The 24,923-nt window shown below is 46.6% G+C and overlaps 1 protein-coding gene across 6 annotated transcripts in view; it reads left to right on the top strand.

Moving 5' to 3' along the window:
• The window catches only part of RPGRIP1L (RPGRIP1 like), a 114,802-nt gene that overhangs the window by 69,101 nt on the left and 20,778 nt on the right, over positions 1–24,923 (top strand). For 5 of the 6 annotated variants that reach the window (XM_078778678.1, XM_068116275.2, XM_068116274.2 and 2 more), the window contains 11 exons: positions 186–325; positions 538–644; positions 1,777–1,941; positions 6,789–6,906; positions 7,162–7,629; positions 11,007–11,140; positions 11,291–11,681; positions 11,863–12,023; positions 12,215–12,310; positions 18,746–18,868; positions 19,230–19,431. In XM_078778678.1, the coding sequence (XP_078634804.1) occupies positions 186–325; positions 538–644; positions 1,777–1,941; positions 6,789–6,906; positions 7,162–7,629; positions 11,007–11,140; positions 11,291–11,681; positions 11,863–12,023; positions 12,215–12,310; positions 18,746–18,868; positions 19,230–19,431 (2,105 nt within the window). The remainder of the gene's footprint in view (positions 1–185; positions 326–537; positions 645–1,776; positions 1,942–6,788; positions 6,907–7,161; positions 7,630–11,006; positions 11,141–11,290; positions 11,682–11,862; positions 12,024–12,214; positions 12,311–18,745; positions 18,869–19,229; positions 19,432–24,923) is intronic. The other variant, XM_068116276.2, reaches the window with a different exon arrangement.

The raw sequence follows: 24,923 nt of genomic DNA, 5'->3' as shown, positions 1-24,923 counted from the left end.
TGCATATCCTATAAAAAGACGAGACATATCATGTTTTATCAGATTTTGCATTGGGGTGCAGAGCGGTACTTCGTTTAATTGTGTTCCAGCCTTAGAATACCAGCCAATAATAGGGCCCATACTAAATTGACTGTTATAGTCTTTGCCGTCAAGGAGGGCTAACCTTCATCTTCCATGGCTGACAGTGTGTTTGAGTCAGGTCGGGAACAGTCGTGGCGGGAGAACGAACGCCAACTAAAACTGCAAGTAACCCAGCTCGAGGCGACCATGCGCTCTGATCTGGCCGAGAAGAACCGTCTCCTGGACACGCTGCGTGTGGAGCGAGGTCAGTAGTACGCGTGGGGCAGGTATGGAGGGAACACTGTACTGTATTTGCGCAGGATCCTCATGTCTACAAACAAACGGAACTTGGACCCCGGGAACTTCTGATCCGACAACCTCCTCCTCCCCCCCCCCCCTCTTCCCCTTCCCATATAGCATATTTCCAGCCTTTCTTCATTCCAACCTCTTTTCCCACCAACCTTCTGGGTTGAACAGAATCAAACGAGCGAACACAGAAAGAGCTGCAGCAGCTGCAACTGAAGTTCTCACAACAAAAGCAAGAGTTGGAACAGTTGCAAGAAAGAGTAAACTTTTTCACTCGCGTGAGTTTCCTTTGCTCGAGGATCTACTGTTGTTGAGTTAAATGCTTTGCTGCACCTGCACCTGCACTGCACGAATATTTTGTCATAACTGAGCTTTTTTGCATGTTTGGTATCACCGTCCACTACTCATCCTCCAACATGTCTCGAGATGTTTAGGCTTACAGGCATCTTCCTCAGAAAATGGGTAATTATTTACAACTGTATGTACTTGTCTTCTTTCCCTTGTTCTTCGGGATATTTTAGTGTACTGGAACGTTATGGCAACATTGTAACTAAATGTATATGTACGTAGTTTTGTTTCCTGTCTTCACATTATGAGGTTGGATTGAATGAAAGGTTCCTTATGAGAAACTTCAACACATGAGGCCGATCAAAGCCATTCAACCATGAGGCCCAGCAAAGCTTGTGCTATTATTACCAAGCTATGGCTGTTTGTCCATGCTCTATCCTCATAAATGCTGAGCGTCAAGCAAGGAAGCAGCACGTGCCATTTTAAAAAGTCGTTGGAGTGACTCGGCCGGGGTTACAACCACCGATCACTCAGACCCAGAGCGGACACTCTAACCATTACGCTACTGAGTCTGGTAAAAAGTTAAAAACCTGTCTGCTTCACAATAAGTACCGGAAGTTAGTTTGGCGAACCTGGAAAAACAGGAAAAAAAAAAATGTGGTCAAAATATGTAGGAAATTGTGCTTTTTAAATGATTTTCATAAACGAAGAAAAGCTACAGCCTCATGTGTTTTTTTTTGTTTGTTTTTTTTTTTTGTATACTGAATCGAGGCTCGTGAAAGAGCTAACATTTATTTCACAAACAAATCAACCAGACAAACAAAATATACAAAAAGAGGGAGCGGAAGACAAGATGGGGAGAGAAGGGGAAGCACACAACCACAACATTTGAGAGCAGGGAGAAGTGTGGGAGGGAGAGGGCTTGGGGGGAGGAGGCGTGGGAAGGGGGGGGGGGGGGGAGAGGTATAAAACACAAGGGGACCGAAATTAGCGGGGGTAGAAAAGATCAAGGTTTTAGATGGGGGAGGATAAGAGATGGTGGTGAACAGCTGTTTTAACGTTTATGGCGTTTATGGATGTTGACGTTTATGGATGCTTCACTGCCCACACAAAATGTCGCAGACCGATATGGCGAGTGAAACTTTGATTCCTGTGGAGGACTCCAGCAAACGTCCGGGGAGATTGACTGAAGTGGAGCTGCAAGCTGTACATGCTGAGATACTGCAGGAGTTGGAGAAAACGCGCAGCTTGCTGTTCGTACAACATCGCATTAACAAGGACTACCAGGTGGGGTTTGCTCCATCATTCCCATAAGTGAGATACGCGCTCCTCCAAGGAGTCAACCGTCCTTTCCACCAACTCTGCTTTTAATTCCCATGTGATGCATTGCAACAATTCGTTCATCTCATCTAGGCCACAACTCAAAATATTAGCCAATTGATAGCACTTGAAATTCTCCCTCATAATGAAAAAAAAATTGGAAAAATCAAATACCGTAAAGTTTCGAGTATAAAGCGCACTCGAGTATTTAGGTGCACCCCCATTTTTGACCCTCAAAAAAATATGGACATATTTCCCGATCATCTTCACATCTCCCACGAAAAATGAAAGAAGACGGAAATAGACAAAAGATAGTGGAGGGGTTTTCTTCTTCTTCATTTCAAGACACATTCTTTCTTGTTATTTGGTAGTCCTGAAAAGGGCTGTTGGGTGGGTAAAGCAGTTAATCTAAAACCTTAGGAACTGCTCGTCGTCGGTCTCATCGAATACTACGCAAAGTTCCTCGTCTGAACCCACGTACAGGAGGTTGGCGTCGCTGTCATTGCTCTCTTGAGGTGCTTCCTCCCACAGCACATCGTCTTCTGTGCCATCCAAGCTGTTGGATTTGCACTTCAGGAAGGCGTGACAGATGATCTCTGCCGGAAGCTCGTCCCAGACTTTCAGGATCCACGAACAGATGGTAGGCAAATATACCTTCCGCATCCCTCCTCCCTCAGTGTATGACTTCTCTCCACCATCGTCGAGACAGCCCAGCACCCTGCAGGCCGTCCTTAAAAGATTGTTGACCAAGACATCAAGAGGCTGGAGAAGCGATGTCATCCCGTCGGGAAGCATCATGAGATCGGTGTTGGATCGTCACAAGGTCGCCTTCGTGCGGTCCGTCTTATGACAGCGGAATGCGTCTAGGACGAGAAGACTTCTACGCCGTGCAAGACCTCCTACTCTCCTCTCCGAAACGCGATGTAGCTAGTCGCTGACGAGGTCGTCGTCCATCCAGTCCTCGGGGTGGACCCTCACGATGATGCCGAGCAGGAACTTCTCTTTTGGAAGAGTCTTCCGCTTGAAGATGACGTACGACGGCAGCTTTCCTCAATCAGCGGTGCAGCCCAGCATAACCGTGAAGCAGTCCTTGTCGTGCCCAGTCATCATGACGCTTACACTCTTGGAACCATTAGCCACCATAGTGACGCTCCAAGGGATGTCAAAGGTAAGAGATGTTTGGTCCGCGTTGCCAATCCTGGAGAGATGGTACTTGTACAGGCGGCGCAGCATGATAAAATACTGCTGAATCTTCGTAGTCTCCTCCAAGTCATCGGGTAATTGAAAATTGAAAAAAACAAAAGTAAAAAAAAAAAAAAAACGTTAATATTAAATAATAATAAAATTGAAATAATTGAAAAAAATTAAAATTGAAAACAAAATCAAATAATTGAAGAATTTGGAAATTAATTTTTAAAATATGAAAACTGAAAAAATATTAGAAATTTAGAAAACAAAACTCAAAAATTGAAAAAGCAAGTGATCAAATAATTAAATTATTCTTCAAAAAGTGGTGCACCAAGCCAAAACCATTAGGGCCGAATTTACGAAAGGCATTTAAGAGTTGGTCGTGTATAGATTCGCTAATTGTGCGATGATCATCCATTCATAGTTAGTCGCCAATCGCCGGAGAGTGACTATCTAATGCGCAATCAAAACCTAATTACAAGTGTGTAAATCCTCCTGATATTTCCTCCGGTCACGCTGATATATTCGAAAGCCAGTCGCCGACTGGGCATCCTCCGTCGTGCGAAGTCCTTCCTTGGCACACCTGAGCTCCTCACCACATACAAGGCTTTCATCCGCAGCTCAATGGAATACTGTTCCCCCCTCTGGGCTGGCGCTCCTGCCTCACACCTTGCTCGGCTTCACGCTGTTGAGGCCAAAGCTTTCAGAATCATTGGAATCTCCTGCGATGTAGTCAACGCCGAGGGCCTTTCACTCACTCACCGCAGGCAGGTTGGTGGTCTTTCTGTCTTCTACCGACTCCTCTCCGGCCTTGCTCCCCCAGCTCTCTCTGTGCTCTGTCCCCCCAATATTCCTTCAGGTCGCACAAGATCTGCCTGCAACCCTCTTATGGTTAAACTGCCAAAGTCTAGGCTCTCTGCTCACCTTCACTCTTTCATTCCCCTTTTCTCCCGCCTCTGGAACAAACTCCCCCACTCCCTTCAATCCCACTCCTCCCTCCAGGTCTTTAAAACAGTTGTTCACCACCATCTCTTATCTTCCCCCATCGAAAACCTTGATCTTTTCTACCCCCGGTAATTCACCCCAGAGTCCTTGCAGTGTTCATATGTTTTAATCCTCTCCCACCTCCCCCCAAGTCCTCCCGATGTCCCTGCTCTCAAATGTTGTGTTTGTGTCCTTCCCCCTCTTCCCCCTCTCTTTTGTGTCCTTCCCCCTCTCTCCCCATCTTGGCTGCCACTCCCCTTGTTTTTTGTGTTTTGTGTGTCGGTTTGTCTTTTTGTGTGATTAATGTTAGCTCTTTCACGAGCCTCGATCTTGTATACAAAAAACAAAAAACAAAAAAAAAAAAAAAAAAAATCTATGCATATAAAACAGAGATGGCTGTCCGTTTGTCCTTTTGCGGTTATGCTGATTGGCTGGTGTGAGGCGAGGTGGAAGGTGATTGGCTCCTGACAAGATTGAATAATGCATAGTATAGGCTTTATTAAAAGCTGATATATTCGAAATCTGATTCCATATCTCACGATTCGAACTCATGGCCTAAATAATTATGTCGAAATCGAGAGTGAAATCGAAACAAAATTATGAAAAAGCGACTTTCATTAAATAATTAAATAATAGGTTCCACGAGACGTGAGGTAAAATGGCTCCAAAACTCATTGTTTCACTCTTTTAAAGGTAATTACTAATTATTGTACGTCTGATTTTACTTTACACCGTCCAGGGACATCGGTCGCGATCTTTTTTTAGGTTTGGTTGAGAGAACTGTCCGGGGCTATACAACAACAACAACAACAACATCGAATCGTAGTTTGTTTATTAACAATATGTTAAGAGACAACCTCGGCTGATAGGATGACCTTGAGGTACGCACACTCTCTTCTCAGCAGCCTAGCCAAAGTTTGAATCCTGACCCAGCTATAAATTATCATCCTGGTGTTTCACAAACTGGGTGAATCGTCAATGTGTGTGCCATCCCGCCGACGGACGTTAAACTGGGCGTTCTGTCTTCCGACATTAGTTGGTGGACATGAAAGATCTCCACGGTGTCTAGGTGAGCTATCACTGGCACCCTGAAGAAATTACAAATTCCTACCTGAACTACTGCTGGGAAGGCAATGGCAAACCACCTCTCTAACCCTTGCTCAGGAAGCTGGTTTACAGGCACAGATGCTCTGCAACGAGTATGATACATCAGATATCAAATATAAATAACAACTGAATAGCGAAAGCGAAAAGAAAAACCTGAAAAGGAAATTAAAGCTATTTAAAAAGGAGAGAGTACAGACATGTGGAGAGAAGGGAGAGGGGGGAAGGGGAGCAATAAGTGAGAGGAGGGAGAGGGGTGGGGAGAGTCAGTGGAGTGGGGGAGGAAGCGAGATGTGAACAGAAAGACAGAGAGGAGTGGGGAGAGATAGGGAGTGGGGGAAACAGGGGATTGGGGGACACAAGGGAGTGGCGGAGAGGGGAGTGAGAGAGCAACAAAGGAGTGGGGTAGTGGGGAGACAGAGGAGTGGTAGAGACAGTAGACAGGGGGGAGTGGGGAGGAGATTGGGAAGTGGGGAGGAGGGGGGAAAGGGGAGGCACAGGGAGTGGGGAGGGTGGATAGAGGGAAGGGACAATGGAGTGGGGGATGAATGATTGAGGGGGATGGACAGAAGGGGAGGAAGCGAGAGGAGGGGGATACTTTTGCTAGCTTTTCCCATCACTTGGGACGAGCACTGCATTCAACATTCAACCCACAGCATTTAACCCCTGACTATCACTTCTCCTTCTCCCTCCTTTTGCTTTAAATATTTCCCTATTGATTCTTGTCTTTTTGCAATTGTTGTTTTCATGTTTTGTTATGCATTATGTTTTGCACTCTGTCAAAGCGCCTTTGGGCTTCTGGAAAAGCGCTATACAAAAGAAATGAATTATTATTATTATTATTACTCTTCCTCGTAACAAATATACTTTTACGTGTTGGTGAGGGCTTGTTTAAGAGTATGTTTTTAAGGCCTTGAAGGATGCGTTGCATGGCTTATAAATTGGTACGTTACATTGGACGTTCGGTTGAATTAGCTCAAGAGGAAGAAAAAGAGGACAGGAATAGGGCAGTTTGCCAGCGTGCATTTGGATAGATGCATTCCGATGGAGAAGTATGACAATATCAAATTTGTCCGGAGCTACAGAATCTCGAAGGAATCATTTTGTTGGCTGCTGAGTCCAGTGTAAGGTGACCTCGATCAACCTACGATGAGGAGCAATGTGCTGAATAACTTGTCACAGTTGTTCGTGGCGCTGCGATTCTATGCGATTGCATCATTTTGATTGGATGTTGGAGATACAGTATGTGCGATGTTTTTGTCTACGTTTAAGGGTTAGTTAGGCGTGTGTTAGTAAGACGCTCACTAAATGCCTTACGTACATTCGGCCCTTAATGTCTCCTTCCAGAAACCATAAATATTTTACCAAGATGGTTAGAGTCTACCGTGATTTGGTTGTGATGGTTTGGTCCCTTGATGAGACGATGCTGAGTCATACAATGACGCTGTTATCACAGTGGACAGCATGACCTTTCAATGTGTCCTCTTCTTACCTCCGTTTTGTTTTAAGCATGGTCCCCTTAATAATGGTGTTCACAGGTGGAGGTAGAGTCTTTGAGCCGACAAATTGAGGATGTTCAGCGGGAGCACAAGGGACAATTTAAAGAATACGCACGGTTGCTGGATGGACGTACACTCCGCATACGGAAACTCGAAGGTACGAGTACCATACAAGAGTAAATTTTTTGGTATAAAAAGGGCCGGTTTATACTGTCAAATGATCGTGTATTTGTAACTGGTACCAAAAATGGACGATGATAATAGGGGGCCCAATTTGATACAGCAGCTCACAAGTTCTTTACGACTTGCTAACAAACAATGGCCATGCGAAGCAACTGATTGCCCGGCGCAAGGTTGCTCATAATGGAATATAGCGTGTACACAAAAATGAAAAACATGTCCTTTCATCCAGCTCAGATCAAAGATGCGGCTTACGGAGTCCGGCCTAGCAAAATACGTGCCTCTGGAGCATCCACCAATGACCATGATGATGATGATGACGATGATGTCGACCCTACGGCATACCTTTCACGAGGGGAGAATCTTTTTGAAATACACCTGGAGCGTATGACACTCACGGATGAGGGGGCCCGTGCGTTAAAATCTCCGGGATCCTTGCTATTCTGTACCTACGCCTTCTATGACTTCGAACTGCAGGCTACGCCTGTGATGTACGGCCCGAACCCAGCCTTCCAATTTACTGCTCGCTTCTCTGTGCAACCTGTCGAGGCCTTTCTAGACTACATACAGTGCCGAGCAGTCACCTTGGAGCTGCACACCGCCGAGGGTGCCCGTTGGCGCACTGTCGCCGATGGAACATTGTGTTTCAATGAGGCAATTCGACGCCATGGGCGGATCTCTCGTGTGGCCACACTTGCAGGTGAGAGACCACCGCTCGTGCTCTTTATTACAGGACAAACACTCGACCCTAAACTCTCAAAATGTAATCGATTTGCTCAGAAGAAGCATTGCATTTAACTCCAATGCTACGCATGTACCTGCACATTGGGCCATGGTCAAGTGGATTACAGTACAGTAATATTGTCCAGAGCAGTAACTGTGCCATCCCTTGAAGGGACACAATCACGGATAATATTGTTGCGGATATGAGGATTGCATTTTTTTGATTGTGTGTATTGTATTGTGGTAAATTGCTGTGTAACATTGTTGATTATGGCCCCTCCTGCCTCCGGAGTTGTGTAAAGGTAAAAAGGGCGTCCTGGTAGTTAATTCCATGAAACACCACATTGAAGGACACGATAAAACCCTTGTTCAGTAGTTTATATCCTTATTATGTGTTTTAGAGTAAGGCCTTGTCTTCCATTAACATGACACTCCATTGCACCGAGTAAAAGAGATAGATTCCCTTCATTCCCATTCCCCAAAACCTCCATTTCCCCTTTCGTAATGGCCAAGCCTCAATTTGGCAATTACATCCCCTCCAAAGCCGCCATTGACCACGAGGCAGGGTTGGGGAAGAAAGGCGGGTCTCCACCTCGTCATAGAGGGGAGGAGTAAGTCGGCTCCGCTCATCCAACCCAGAACGAGGGGTTTGGCTTGAGAGGGCGGAGAGAGAATGCTTGGGGGAGGTTCGCAAAGGGTGAAGGGCGGGGCCTATATAATCCGCCGCGGGACGCTCCCCAAGCAGACAAGCAGATGAGTCCAAGAGATGAGCTGAAAGGCTGAGCTGAGCTGCGTGGTGAGGTGGAAAGGAAAGAGCTGGGTCGTCAGAGCAGGGCTGAGTTGTGAGGTCCAAAAGCAGATCATCCAGGGAAGCACAAAGCCTGCTATTCGTCACCTTGCTCGCCAGCAGCAGCGTCTACAGCAGCAACAAGACTCGACAGCCGTTTGGGGCCTGGACGGCAGTTTGGAGCAGGGCCGCGAAGGGACGGCGGCTGCCGAACGCGCCGATCGTGCTACCAGCTCCGGACCTTCCTCTCCTTCCAGCCATTCCTGCCTGCAAGTTCCCCATTTGCGTACGTGAGTTTGTTTTGTTTGTTCTGTCCTGGGTAGGTAATTAAGTCTGTATAAGCTAGTATTTTCCCTGTGTCTCTAAAAGCTTCTGTATATTATTTTATTATCTTTCCTTCTCCTTGGTTATTTTGAGCCTGTAAATAGTAAATAAATTTAGTAGTATTTTCAACCTTTTTCTCGTCTTTTTTATTCCTTTTCTTCACATCCGTCGTCTTTGTCTTTTCCCTGATTGAATAGCTGTGGCGCGATACGGCCAACGTCTGGGTGAATCGGGGGAACTGTTAGGTCGCGGAGCCTCCGCTCGGCAAATATACCATCCTTAACCGCGGACCGTAACAATATTATGGTCACCACCGTAGATGGTCATGATTGGGTAAATGTGTAGGATTTGTGGCTGAAAAGTGTCGGTACGGCATCGTGTTTCAGCAATTTCCGAGGCAGTGAGCCTGCCTCGGATCAAACAAACACGATCAAACAAACCTTGATCAAACACGAATGCAGACGGCTCGAAGTGTTCTTCACAAGCAACACGATATTTTGAATGAACATACTGTTACGTTTGTGGGGGTAGACGATGACATACCAGAGTGGAGGCAGGATTGTATAGGTGTAGCATGGACCGTGGACGCATAGGAGACATCTCGATGTATTAAGTATGGAAACTGGAACTTAAGGTTGTTTATGTGTCTTCACACGGTGGGTGGAGCTATGCTAACTTGGCAGGGATTAAGGGTAGTTCTCTGTTTGTGATTGCCTCCTGTGGCTTTTCCCTACATTTTTTACAACTACAACAAGGTCGGCCATAAAAACCTCAGTTACAACAACCGTCCATTAACCCACCATGAACAGCAGAATTGCTGACAGAAGCCGAACATTCTCGATCGATGGCTAAACTCCACCTCAAAGGGATCATAACCGGGAGGCCACACCCCGAGCTTCGTCATTGGTCGAGAGGACATGGGGTGTTTCGACGGAGCTTGGCCACTGGTTGGGTAACGTCGGAGAGCAGGGAAGGTTCGAGCAAAAAAAGAAGAATAATCGCTGAATCTCTCTCTCTTGGTCTTTTGTCTCTCGGGTTGCTCTTCTGATAGTGGCCCACGTGCGCTTGTGAAGATAGTTTTTGGAGCCTTTGTGGAACTTTTGTTGCTGGTCTGTGGTGCTCTTTGGGGGACCTGAGGGCTGTGTTGTGCTGGCTGGGCCGGGATTGAGCGGGAGACGTTTGGCTGCCTTGGATTGACCGGCGCCAAAATAAAGGATTGACCGGCGCCATTTTTGGACGCTTCGACGCGCGGTCCTCTCGTCGACCGATCCCACCAATGTGCTCGTCGAGACCAGAGCTGAGTGGTGGCTGACTAGAAAGAGCATTTATTTTATTTTCTCTTTCCCGTCGTCTGTATTTGTGTCTGAGTGGAGACGTCTCGAAGTAGGACTTATTTTACCTCAACCTTTATTTTGCCATGCTTGACTTTTATCAAACCATTATTGTGTTGCATTTTATGTGTCGTGTTTCTTTGTTGTGGGTTTCGGTAATCAACTCGTGTGTTTCGGTAATCAACCCAGGTAAGCACCTGGTTTCCTTCACCCGCACACGACGGACCAACCGCCAGTTTCGGCAACGCGCCTCGGAATTAAAACCGTTACAGCTACCCGTCACCCGGTCAGCGGTGTTAATCGTGGGGCTGACAGGACAATACGTTTTGATGTTGAATTTGGTTGTTCCTATATTTTTCCACCACAAAGCACAACGTTGACAATCTGTGTGGGTCAGGAATGCAAAAAACGACATTTGAGTTCTGCGTGCAAATTTCTCAACGATTAGAACAGTGAAAAGCTTGGCACATCGGCATCTTGAATGCTAGAATATCTCGTGATGAAATGCAGACGTACGTGTCCGTCAATGAGTTGTGCACCAATCGTCATCGAATGGACGGAAGAGAAAATAGTCCGATTTTGAAACACAATTATCCAACTTAATTATTCTACCCCCCCCCCCCCCCCAATTTTTTTTTGTGTTATTGGGTCAGAGATATCATCCTCAAAAACATATGTCTTCAAAAAATGTAATGCTTGTGTCCCTTTAACTAAGGCATTGTCATCACTGATAATAAACGCAATGGCATTTGAGACAGAACTCGTGCTGTATCCGTGAAGGCGCTCATGGACCCGGTGATTGTACTGCACCTGATTAAGGTTATAATCATAGCCATATTGATAGCCATCTGTGATTAATAATGTTGGACAACTATTTTTTCATCTGAATCCCATTTGCCGTTTGGTTTGCAGGCACAGATGAGTCTGTTCCTGCATTTGCGACCCTCGAATACTGGTTTGGCCTCCGGTTCCCAATGGAACAAGTTCTGATGCAGTTCCATCAACGACAAAGAGCCCTTGGGTACCTGTCTACCCCAAGAGACGAGGTATGTGTTGTTTGGAGGGAATGGCATAATGTAAGCCCTCACCTGATTGGGTTTCCTTAACTCTTCTCAGTGTTCACAGCATGCTCACTTTACAGCACTTTACTTACATTTACCTTGTTTAAAGGCATCCTGCTTCTTCGCATCCCACAGACATCATCAGCTACCCAATGCGAACTCCCGATAGATGAAAGTTCTTCTCGCAACGAGCTTGTCATCACACTGCTCCGCTGCTCTGATTTATCCCCCGGGACGCCCCCTCCACGCGCCTATGCTGTGCACCGGTTTTACGACTTCCCAGATCGCGATACGGCCGTCTCGCCACCTGGAAAATCTCCGTCTTTCAATGCACGCGCTACGTATCCCATATACGTTTCCCCGAGCCTGGACTCGTACCTCCGCCGGCACACTTTGGATGTGTACATATTTGATGATGATGACGACGATGAGCTGACAGAACGTGGCAGCAGTTGCGATGCTGGGAGCTATCTTGGAAAAGCTGAAATACCTTTGCTTCCTTTGGCTCATGGAAAGGACGTAACAGGTGGATGTGGACCTCGTGTTCTCATGACGAAGTCGTGAAGACATGATGGTTACTTTTACGTTCATCTATAAGTCTCATGTTCTTTAATTGCCTATCATCATATTGCTCTGTGAAAAGTGGAAAGAATGGCTTGTTTGTACCTTTTTGTTGTTGCACCTGCTTGTTGTGAATTGTCTGTCAGGCTGGTTTGAGCTGCATAATTCATCCAGGCAATTAGCTGGCTCGTTGGAGGCGTCTCTGTGCTGGACCAAACCGTATCGACCACCCATTCGACCCCGAACCATAACACCCCCCCTGGATAAGGCTCCACTTGCTCAAGAGCCTACCACTCCTTCATCACCGGTAAAACGTTGCATTTTCCTCGTTGGATTTCTCATTTGCGTGTCATGGTCTTTTCCGCATCATAATGTGCATCTTGTTCTCACCTTGCGTTGAGAGCTGCCTGCGGCACTTGGGAATATTTTACGAGTTTGAATCCGTCCTTTCCACAATATTCATTAAAATGACTAAAATGTCACAAACCTTGTCTCAAGGTGCTGCCCAGCTCAAAGACGAAGCGTGTAGAAAAGAATACCAGTGTCCCCATCGCCTCCCCACGCAAGTCGGTGACTTTTGCAAACTCGCCGCAGGTGAGGTCATGTCTTCCTGTTTCTCACTTTTTGAGTGTATATGTGTTTTTGGTGGGTAGGGAGGGGGGGGGGTGGGGTGGCGCACACACACACATAGCTCACCCATGTGGAGATACAAAAATACATGAGACTCAACACAGGCCTGTTATATGAGACAAAGATGACGACTGAGCTTAGGGGGAGTACTATCACTTCCTGAGACACACTGGGTACCAGCGAAATCAAGACAATGGTGCCACCATTCTCACCGCACCCAGTGGAGCATTGCCAAAGGAAGAATTCCCTCCTCCCCATGGGGATTTTCCATGCTCTTACCTTTTAAATGCTGAATCAAGTAAAGAAACAGGACGTACAATTTTTAGTCCGGTATGACTCGGCCAGGGTTTGAATTGCCGACCTCACAGGCTGGGAGCGGACGCTCTAACCATTACACCATTGAGTCTGGTATCATAGGTATTACCCTATTTTTTTTGTCATCATATATATATATATATATATATATATATCAGGCATATATATGGTCAGGTCAGGCATATATATATATATATATATCTGTATATATATATATATATATACTACATGGCCAAAAGTATGTGGACACCCGAACATCACACCCGTATGTGTTCGTCAAACATCTCATTCCAAAATCATGGGCATTAATATGAAGTTGGTCCCCCCCTCACCCCCCCCCCCCCCTTTGCTGCTATAACAGCCTCCACTCTTCTGGGAAAGCTTTCCACGAGATGTTGGAACATTGCTGCGGGTATTTGCTTCCATTCAGCCACAAGAGCATTAGTGAGGTCAGGCACTGATGTTGGGCGATTCGGCCTGGCTCGCAGTCGGCATTCCATTTCATCACAAAAGTGTTCGATGGGGTTGAGGTCAGGGCTCTGTGCAGGCCAGTCAAGTTCTTCCACACCGATCTTGACAAACCATTTCTGTATGGACTTCGTTTTGTGCACTGGGCCACTGTCATGCTGAAACAGGAGAGGGCCTTCCCCAAACTGTTGCCACAAAGTTGGAAGCACAAAATGAACTAGAATGTCATTGTATGCTGTAGCGTTAAGATTTCCCTTCACTGAAACTAAGGGATCGAGCCCGAACAACGAAAAACAGCCCCAGACCATTATTCCTCCTCCACCAAACTTTTCAGTTGGCACTATGCATTCGGGCAGGCACGTTCTCCTGGCATCCGCCAAACCCAGATTAATCCGTCGGACTGCCAGATGGTGAAGCGTGATTCATCACTCCAGAGAACGCATTTCCACTGCTCCAGAGTCCATTGGCGGCGAGCTTTACACCACTCCAGCCAACGCTTGGCGATCTTAGGCTTGTATGCGGCTGCTCAGCCATGGAAACCCATTTCATGAAGCTCCTGACAAACAGTTGTTGTACTGACGTTGCTTCCAGAGGCAGTTTGGAACTTGGTAGTGAGTGCTGCAACCGAGGACAGACAATTTTTACGCGCTACAGCACTCGGCGGTCCTGTTCTGTGAGCTTGTGTGGCCTACCACTTCGCAGCTGAGCTGATGTTCCTTCTAGACGTTTCCACTTCACAATAACAGCACTTACAGTTGACCGGGGCAGCTCTAAACTGGCAGAAATTTGATGAACTGACTTGTTGTAAAGGTGGCATCCTATGACGGTGCCACGTTGAAAGTCACTGAGCTCTTCAGTATGGCCCATTCTGCAGCCAATGTTTGTCTATGGAGATTGCATGGCTGTGTGGTTGATTATATATACCTGTCAGCAATGGGTGTGGCTGAAACAGCCAAATCCACTAATTAGAATGGGTGCCCGCATACTTTTGGCTATGTAGTGTATATACAGTCACGTGAAAAAGTAAGTACACCCCATGTAAAGTTTTGACTTTTTCAACATATTTCAACATACAGCGATTTGATCTTCATTTCAACAATATTGATTGACAAAGGTGATATAACATAACAAATATCATGAAACATTTACATTTTGTAGTCCAATGTATAATTTAAATAAACATCAATGCAAATTTCGCATGTGGAAAAAGTAAGTACACCCCTACATTGATCACCACTTCAAATACCTAAAATTAGAATCGGGTGCACCAGCTCAGGTGCAAATGCTTAGAGCATCGTTAGAGAGCATCTTGGAGGAACCTGTCTTATTTAAACCTCAGACATTTAGTTTGGTTTGCTCTTTGTTGTTGAAGTGTGCGGCGTCACCATGCCTAGATCAAAAGAGCTCTCTGAGGCCTTCAGAAAGAAGGTGATAGATGCCTCCGAGTCTGGGAAGGGATTTAAAAATCTCCAAACAATTTGAAATCGATCATTCGACTGTCCGGAAGATCATCTACAAGTGGAGAAGATTCCAAACAACTGCCAACTTGTTCAGGCCAGGCCGCCCCAGCAAGTTCAGCCCGAGAGCAGACCGCAAGATGCTGAAAGAAGTCTCTAAGAACCCCAGAATGTCATCACGGGACCTACAGGTAGCTCTTGCCACTGTTGATGTCAAAGTGCACGAGTCTACCATTAGAAAGAGGCTGCACAAATTTGATCTACATCGGAGGTGTGCCAGGAGGAAACCTTTGCTGTCCAGAAAGAACATCAGGGCAAGACTAAAGTTTGCCAATGAACACCTCGGCAAAGACCAGCACTTCTGGAACAATGTGCTCTGGACAGATGAGTCATAGGTCGAGCTATTTGGCCACAGTACCAGAAGACATGTTTGGCGAAAACCAAAGACAGCATTTGACCACAAAAACCTGATACCAACTTTAAAGCATGGTGGTGGAAATATTATGGTTTGGGGCAGCTTTGCTGCATCGGGGCCTGTGCAGCTCACCATCATAGAATCCACTATGAATTCTTCATTGTACCAGAGGGTGCTTGAGGATAATGTGAGGCCATCTGTCGGAAAGTTGAAGCTCAACCGAAGGTGGACCTTGCAACATGACAATGACCCTAAACATATCAGTAAATCCACCAAGGAATGGCTGAAAAGAAAGAAATGGAGGGTTCTGGAATGGCCAAGTCAAAGCCCTGATCTAAATCCCATCGAGATCTTGTGGGGGGATTTGAAACGAGCTGTGCATGCAAGAAACCCCTCAAACATCGCACAGCTGAGAGAATTCTGCATGGAGGAGTGGGCAAAAATTTCTCCCAGTCGATGTCGGAGACTGGTAGACAGTTATAAGAAATGCCTACTTGAGGTTGTTTCTGCCAAAGGGGGCAATACCACCTATTAGAGCCAAGGGTGTACTTACTTTTTCCACATGCGAAATTTGCATCTACGAGGTGTGTTCAAAAAGTATCCGACCTTTGTTCATAAAAAATACTCGTATCCAGATACAACAAACTTACACTAATCTCCTTCAAAGTAGTCCCCTTGGGCTGCCACACACTTCTCCCAACGGTTCTGCCACTGTCGGAAGCAGCGCTGGAACTCCTCTTTTGGGATGGCGCGCAGCTGGTCCGTCGCATTCCGCATGGTCTTCTCTGGAATGAAATCTGGTCCCTTTCAGGGGCATTTTCAGCTTGGAGAAAAGCCAGAAGTCACACGGAGCCATGTCGGGAGAGTAGGGAGCCTGACGAAGCACAGGTGTGTTGTGTTTGGCCAAGAAACTCTGTATCAAATGTGAAGAAAGGGCGGGTGCGTTATCGTGATGGAGCTGCCAATTGCCCGCTGCCCACAGGTCCGGCCGTTTGCGTCGCACAGCGTCACGAAGGCGATGCAGAACCTCTTAGTAATACTCCTTGGTGATGGTTGTGCTGTGTGGTGCGTACTCGTGATGAACCACGCCACTGGAGTCGAAGAAGACGGTCAGCATGACTTTGACATTGTTGCGGACCTGCCTTGCTTTTTTTGGCCTCGGGGATGTTGGATGCTTCCATTGTGATGACTGCAACTTGGTTTCTGGGTCGTACCCATAAACCCAGGACTCATCGCCAGTGATCACTGTGTTGAGGAAGCTGGGATCGCTGTTCACAGTCTCCAGCATGTCCTGTGCGATCTCCAAACGGAGTTGCTTCTGCTCAATCATTAGCAGCTTTGGTACGAACTTCGCTGAGATTCTCCTGAAGCCCAAATCCTCCTTCATAATGGAATGAACGGATCCAATGCTGACGCCCACCTCGTCTACAAGTTCTCTGATCATGATTCGACGATCCTGCATCACCAGGGTCCTCAATTGGTCAATGACGATCTCATTTCGGGATGTTGAGGGCCTACCCGAACGTGCTTCACTCTCCACTGATGTGCGGCCATCTTTGAAGTGGTTGTACCACTCCTTTATCTGTGTGGTGCTCATTGCTTCGTCCCCGAAGGCCTGTTGAATCTTGCGGATCGTTTCCACTTGGGAATCGCCAAGCTTTACACAAAATTTGATGCAGTAGCGTTGTTCAGGTTTTTCCGTCATTTTGTCAAAAACGAAAATCCGACGGCGCTCACTTACACTTCCTCACTCATCGGCGGTCTGCCGTCGAATGACAGCTTCTGCAGGTGGGAAAAAATTCATGCGTGCGCATTAGGATCGCCTACATACGTGCACACATACAAGGCTTTCATCCGCAGCTCAATGGAATACTGTTCTCCCCTATGGGCTGGTGCTCCTGCCTCACACCTGGCTCGGCTTCACGCTGTTGAATCCAAAGCTTTCAAAATCATTGGAATCTCCCGCGATGAAGCTATCTCTGAGGGCCTTTCACTCACTCACCGCAGGCAGGTAGGTGGCCTTTCTGTCTTCTACCGACTCCTCTCCGGCCTTGCTCCCCCAGCTCTCTCTGTGCTCTGTCCCCCAAATATTCCTACAGGTCGCACAAGATCTGCCAGCAACCCTCTGATGGTTAAACTGCCGAAATCTCGGCTCTCTGCTCACCTTCACTCTTTCATTCCTCTTTTCTCCCGCCTGTGGAACAAACTCCCACACTCCCTTCAATCCCTCTCCTCCCTCCAGGTCTTTAAAACAGCTGTTCACCACCATCTCTTATCTTCCCCCATCCATAACCTTGATCTTTTCTACCCCCACTAATTCACCACAGATCCACCTTGTTTGAAATTCCAACTTCTTTCCTGGAAATCCTGGCAGTGTCCATATGTTTATACCTCTCCCACCCCCCCCCCCCCCCTTCACATGCCTTCTCCCCTTCACATGCCTCCCCCCCAAAGCCCTCTCCCTCCCACAGATCTCTCGATGTCTCCATGTCTCTCGGTCCCTGCTCTCAAATGTTGTGTTTGTGTCCTTCCCCCTCTCTCCCCATCTTGTCTACCGCTCCCGATGTTATTTGTTTTATGTGTCTGTTTGTCTTTCTGTGTGATTAATGTTCGCTCTTTCACGAGCCTCGATCTTGTATACAAAAAAACAAAAAAAAAAAAAATCAACGCCTCCATAGCTTCATTTGTTTACGCACGACAAATTAAGGTCGCATACTTTTTGAACACACCTCGTATGTTTATTTAAATTATACAATGGACTACAAAATGTAAATGTTTCATGATATTTGTTATATTATATCACCTTTATCTATCAATATTGTTGAAATGAAGATCAAATAGCTGTATGTTGAAATATGTTGAAAAAGTCAGAACTTTACACGGGGTGTACTTACTTTTTCACGTGACTGTATATATATACACAAAGAATTAAGTTAAGCACCCCCCCCGTTTTTTTACAACCTCGCACATTACAAGTTTGTTGTCGTCAAAACAGTGTAATATACCCATGATATTGCTATATTTTCTGGAGAAGTGATATTATGGTCACATAAAAACATAACAATCATGCCGTTTTCAATATTTTATTCTGAATAATTTAAGGTGAAATTTTTTGGGAATTTTAGGCATATTTTCACCTCAATTTAAGTATGGAGCTATAGGTCCATCACGGACAGTGTGGATGACGTTTATGTTTTCTAACGTACAGTCATTGTTCTGAGAAGACCTCTAGCGATCTTTGCGTCAATAACGTGTGTAGGACCCACGTGATCGGATCACTGACTCAACCAATCACTTTTTTTCACTTTGATCACTCAATTTCATCAATGGATAATTGCTAATGTCATACCAATCATTATTTGATCTCACATACCTTAGAATATATGCCAATGTATACATATACACAAAGAATATATATTAGGGGGTGCTTACCTTAATTCGTTGTGTAGGGGTGCTTAACTTAATTCTTTGTGTATATATATGTTGTTTTTTTTTGTATTATAGTATAATATGTAATAGGATACAGACATCAACTCATTTTAAAGGTGGACAAGCTTGGTGTGCAGGTTCTTGGCACTGTCTTGTCTTCCCCGCGATGTCATGTGAATGGGGTGGGGAGTGTGGGCATGGTAGATGTGGGGAATGAGGCAACCTCTGTCCTGAGCAAAGGGACAAAGCTATGCTACTTAAAATCCCCTCATATAGGCCGAACCATTGTTCTTTATCATAATGGATGTATTTCAGGCTCCGTTGTCTCCAATCGCATCATCACAACCTGCGCCGAATTCCCCATCAACTGATCCTGACGCCACAGCGTCCAACCTCCTCATCGCTCCTCCGTCACAGCAGTCCACGTCTGTTATTACGGTATAATGTCATTGTCTTCACAGATAGAGCGGTACTCGGTCTCCTCTTCTCACATCTGCTCCTTTTGCCATCCTGATTTTTACTCCCTTTCGCATTAGGTATCTTCTTGAACCTGTAATTCATTCACGTTCTTTCAGAGTACAGTTGCTCCAATACAAAAATGCTTCCTTTTATATTGTGACATTAATTATAAGTATAATGTTGGAGTGATTTATCAATCGACTTTAAATGACACATCCGTCTTTCTTTTGCAACTATGACATGTTGATTGAATAAGTTAAAAGTACTTTAAGTGTACAGTCTCTCGAAGACAACTTCAACCTTCATTCATTTCTCCATTTTATATACTTTCGTATCCCAGGATCCAACTTCAGAAGACCAGGATCCAAGAAAACATCCGTCCGCAGGTTATGGAGAGTCTGAGATGGATTTGGAAATGGAAGAGCAGCTGAAAAATACCGTTGGAGATGCTAAAAGGGAAAATGAAGGGACATGTGATGAGGTCTCGTTGTTGTCCAGCGGAGAAGTTCTGACCATGGAGACCACGGATGAGTTGAGCGAAGGTAGGTACACGAATCCTTCTGGGAATTCCGGTGCATTCTGTGTAGGGACGGCTCACAAAAAGGTTGGCTTGTAAAGTGGCGTAAAGGAAACGTATCTTTCTTAATTTTGATGTCGCTGGGCCTAACGAACCTACGTCTTGATGTGTACCAAATTAGGTTTGTGAAAACGTTTTGACCTGTAAGATTACTATCATGGAAAAACTTTGGTCTGCCCTTCGGGCTGGCAGGATAGCTTAAAGGGATGCACACTTGTGTTTGAGCTGTGTCGTCAGGGTTTGATTTTGCACCTAGCAGCTATCAGCTGTCAGATTGGTATTTCACTCATGGGAGGTTCATCACAAAGCACACCGCCCATAGGATGGACGTTAAACTGAAGGGCCTTCCTGCCCTTATTGGTCTTTGGTGGATCTTAAAGATGCGTCTTTTGTGAAGAGTGGGCAAGTTATCTATGGCACTCCAAACAAATTACAAATTGCTGCCTAAATCACCTTCAGAGGAACACCAGGCTTAGCCAGGTGCTTCGTGAAATAATTGGGCTAAAAACCTTCCCCTGCTGACCCCACAACCTGAAAATAATTGAGGTAGTTGTGCTAGTAGTCGTTTTCATTTTTTTTCCTTGCATGGCTGCTGGTTGCATCATTGCTGGGAGCATGACTGTGCCATATACAGTGGGGAGAACAAGTATTTGATACACTGCCGATTTTGCAGGTTTTCCCACTTACAAAGCACGTCAAGGTCTGTAATTTTTATCATAGGTACACTTCAACTGTGGAAGACGGAATCTAAAACAAAAATCCTGAAAATCACATTGTATGATTTTTAAGTAATTAATTTGCATTTTATTGCATGAAATAAGTATTTGATCACCTACCAACCAGTAAGAATTCCGGCTCTCACAGACCTGTTAGTTTTTTCTTTAAGAAGCCCTCCCATTCTCCACTCATTACCTGTATTAACTGCACCTGTTTGAACTCGTTATCTGCATAAAAGACGTCTCCAGACCGTCTCCGACCACAAAGACTGCAAAGACCGACCGCAAAGCCGTCTCCAGACCTGTCCACACTCAATCAATCAGACTCCAACCTCTCCACAATGGGCAAGACCAGAGAGCTGTCTAAGGACATCAGGGACAAATTTGTAGACTTGCACAAGGCTGGGATGGGCTACAGGACAATAGGCAAGCAGCTTGGTGAGAAGGCAACAACTGTTGGCGCAATTATTAGAAAATGGAAGAAGTTCAAGATGACAGTCAATCTCCCTCGGTCTGGGGCTCCATGCAAGATCTCACCTCGTGGAGCCTCAATGATCATGAGAAAGGTGAGGGATCAGCCCAGAACTACACGGCAGGACCTGGTCAATGACCTGAAGAGAGCTGGGACCACAGTATCAAAGAAAACCATAAGTAACACACTACGCCGTCATGGATTAAAATCCTGCAGCGCACGCAAGGTCCCTCTGCTCAAGCCAGCGCATGTCCAGGCCCGTCTGAAGTTTGCCAATGACCATCTGGATGATCCAGAGGAGGAATGGGAGAAGGTCATGTGGTCTGATGAGACCAAAATAGAGCTTTTTGGTTTAAACTCCACTCGCCGTGTTTGGAGGAAGAAGAAGGATGAGTACAACCCCAAGAACACCATCCCAACCGTGAAGCATGGAGGTGGAAACATCATTCTTTGGGGATGCTTTTCTGCAAAGGGGACAGGACGACTGCACCGTATTGAGGGGAGGATGGATGGGGCCATGTATCGCGAGATCTTGGCCAACAATCTCCTTCCCTCAATAAGAGCATTGAAGATGGGGCATGGCTGGGTCTTCCAGCATGACAACGACCCGAAACACACAGCCAGGGCAACTAAGGAGTGGCTCCGTACGAAGCATCTCAAGGTCCTGGAGTGGCCTAGCCAGTCTCCAGACCTGAACCCAATAGAAAATCTTTGGAGGGAGCTGAAAGTCTGTGTTGCGCAGCGACAGCCCCGAAACCTGAAGGATCTGGTGAAGATCTGTATGGAGGAGTGGGCCAAAATCCCTGCTGCAGTGTGTGCAAACCTGGTTAAGAACTACAGGAAACGTCTGATCTCTGTAATTGCAAACAAAGGTTTCTGTACCAAATATTAAGTTCTGTTTTTCTGATGTATCAAATACTTATTTCATGCAATAAAATGCAAATTAATTACTTAAAAATCATACAATGTGATTTTCAGGATTTTTGTTTTAGATTCCGTCTTCCACAGTTGAAGTGTACCTATGATAAAAATTACAGACCTTGACGTGCTTTGTAAGTGGGAAAACCTGCAAAATCGGCAGTGTATCAAATACTTGTTCTCCCCACTGTATATATATATATACATATATATATATATATAAAATGTGTGTGTATATAGTGTGTATATTGTCCTGTCCATGCCGATGAAAACCGGTCTCGGACGGATTGCCGATCGAGGTTACACTCCGAGGCGTTCAGTCAAAAATGACGGTGTTCTTTGAACAGAGGCAATTACATACAGGGGATTCATTACCCATAATCCCTAACTAATTAACATAACCCCGCCCCTCTCATGGGGACACTTGCACACTTAGGCCGATAAAAATATATTTCCGGTCTGTGGTCAGCACGCGCATCAATTTTGACCCTGCGCGTCAACAATTTTTTTTTTTCTAATTTCCAACGGTACCTACAACACCGCGTGCCTGTTGTTGCCGGGCCGGCGCGCTATCTCGGGAAATACGGGTCTGTGAGGGTCTCCATTGGTATCGACGTTCGCACACGGTTCTCCCCTATAAAACTACGTTTAGCTTGTCCAAATCCAACCAGCCGTTCCAAAGATGAGTAGTTTTGTGTGCCGTGACGTCATGCATCCAATCGGCTGGATATTGTCATTTATTGAAACGAAGACGTTCTTTGTCGGGTTCGTGTGAAGGAACCAGAAGGCCTAGAGAGCTGCCGGTGGCCTTGTTAGTTAGGGCTGGATCCTATCTCGTGTGTCATGAAGTTGTAAGTGTCTGTGATAATCTGGTGGACTGGGAGAAGAGATCGTGGGAGACCATCGGCCTGTTAGACCACTTGCGCATGCGCAGTGTTGACGCGATAGACGCATTGGAATGTTTAACGGTACGGCGAGGCGAACTCGAGATCGAAATGGCAGTCTATAATATGCTTGAAGAACTTAATGATTTTCAGAATAAATACATTTTAAAATAACTTTAGCTTGTGTTCATTATTTACAAAAAGGCCTACCAGTCCTATTGGCTGTTATAATTTCTCTCTGGACGGCGCCACGGCAGATGAGGAGGACCGCAAGGCATGAGGACACAAAAAACCTCTATATGTGCAATCCATGCTTTTCAAAAAAAAAAAAAAAAAAAAAAAAACAGCATCGCCGCATCAATTCTGGAACTTTGGTCTGACCATAGACCAGCAATATATTTTTTTCGGCCTTACACGACATACGGTCTACCAGATCCCTACTTATGTACATGGGGGTTCTTCTTCATCACGCCATACAGAGTGTTGTGGAAAACCATTCAGGTCCGCACAACTTTTAGTCCAACGGTTTGGTTTAATTGCATTTAGATCATCAGATCATTCCTGTAAGTAGAAATACACAATAAGCATACGATGCGACATCTCATAAAGCCATTCATATCAGTCAATGCAAGCAAGCTAGATATTCTATAAAGGCGTACCATTAACGAGGCTACCGATGTAACATGTCACAAGGGAGAAGTCTCGGAGCACTGACACAGCAACGGGTCTTATAGTCACGCCCCTAGTGGGGACAACAATGACAGCGAGCAGCGAGCATCCCCACCCGGGTTCAGTACGGATACGATTTCACTACATTCACCCCCCGTCAGAATTATACGGCCGCGTGGCTAAAAGCGAGTGAGCGTCAGCATGGGCGCGGAGTATTAGTCGGCCCAACCGTAGCGGGCCGGGCGGCGAATTTCTCTGCCAGCACGCGTTCGAAATTCCCCGGGTACGGCGTCTCGTAACCCTGTATCCCCGGTGTCAGAGGCGTCAACAGGGTCGGGTGATGAAGGGGGTAACGCCAAGTCGTCGGACCCGGGCAGTCTCGACGGGGGGAGGGTCGGTGGACTGTCGGCGATGGGAGCGTCGGGAGAGGTCATAGTCTCATAGACGGGTTCGACTGGTTCGTCCGATTCCCTACTAAGGTCGTCGACCCCGCAAGGGGCAAGATGACGAACGGAGACAGTAGTCTCACGACCATCAGACGTCATCACACGAGCATGCTCAGGATTAGCCTGGAGAATCTGCACTTTGTCCACAAGGGGGTCGTACTTGCTCGCGCGAACTGCCAGTTTAAGGTAGGCCGGCCCGGGCCCAGCGAGCAAACTGGGCAAAGACCGTATACACCCCGAGCTCCTGGGGTGGTGGAAAAGACGCTCGTGGGGAGTTTGGTTAGTTGCCGTACTCAGGAGTGCCCGGATTGAGTTCAACGCCGCAGGTAGCGACCAAGCCCATTTATCGAGGCCCCGGCCGTGGGTCCGGAGATGGAGCATGACGGCCCTCCAGATAATCCCGTTGAAGCGTTCGATCTGCCCATTAGCCTGGGGTCTATACGGCGTGGTGTAACTAGACGCAACGTTGTTTTGGAGCAGATAGCCGCGCACCTCCTGAGACAAGAAGACTGCACCCCGGTCGGTATGGACATAGGCCGGGTAACCGAACATTGAGAACAAGTTCTGTAAGCAACGCATCACCGTGGCAGCAGTCATGTCCGCGCACATATAAGCAAAGGGGAATCGTGAGTACTCATCAACGATAGTGAGCAGATAGCGAGAGCCGCTCGACACCGGCAAAGGGCCCTTGAAATCCATCGCCAAGCGTTCCCACGGGCGTGTAGCCTTCACCAGAGTCCCCATAGGGGGGTTATAGAAACGCGGTTTGATTTCCGCGCAGATAGCGCAGTCGCGACAGATACGGCGGATATCGTCAATCGAGTAAGGGAGATTCCCACTCCGCACGAAATGAGCGAAACGCGTTACGCCGGGATGGCCCGCAGTAGCATGCAGCACCCGTAGGCCCTCCAACGAGGTGATACCAGCACATGTAGTGGGGCGCGATAAGGCATCGGCGGCCTGGTTGTCCTTCCCTGGGCGATATTTGATGGTGTAACAGAAGTCGGCGAGTTCGATACGCCAGCGAGTGATTTTCTCGTTCTTAATGCGCTGGGCGTGTAAGGTGTCGTACATGAACGCAACGCTTTGCTGGTCCGTGATGATTTGGAAGCTCCGCCCGAGTAGGTACGGGCGCCATCGCCGAATAGACTCGACGATCGCATACGCTTCCTTTTCAACGGACGAGTGCCGCCGCTCAGCGGAGGTAAGAGTCCGTGAAAAGAAAGCCACGGGACGTCCCCCTTGGGAGAGGGTCGCCGCGATGGCCTGATCCGAGGCGTCACTTTCGAGGACGAACGAGCCGCTCTCGTCAATGGTTGCTACGGCGGCTCGGGCGATGTCGGTCTTAAGTC

Source organism: Myxine glutinosa, chromosome 5 (genome assembly GCF_964187855.1).
Source record: "Myxine glutinosa chromosome 5, kmMyxGlut1.1, whole genome shotgun sequence".
Taxonomy (NCBI): domain Eukaryota; kingdom Metazoa; phylum Chordata; class Myxini; order Myxiniformes; family Myxinidae; genus Myxine; species Myxine glutinosa.
This window is presented reverse-complemented; position numbering and strand designations above follow the sequence as displayed.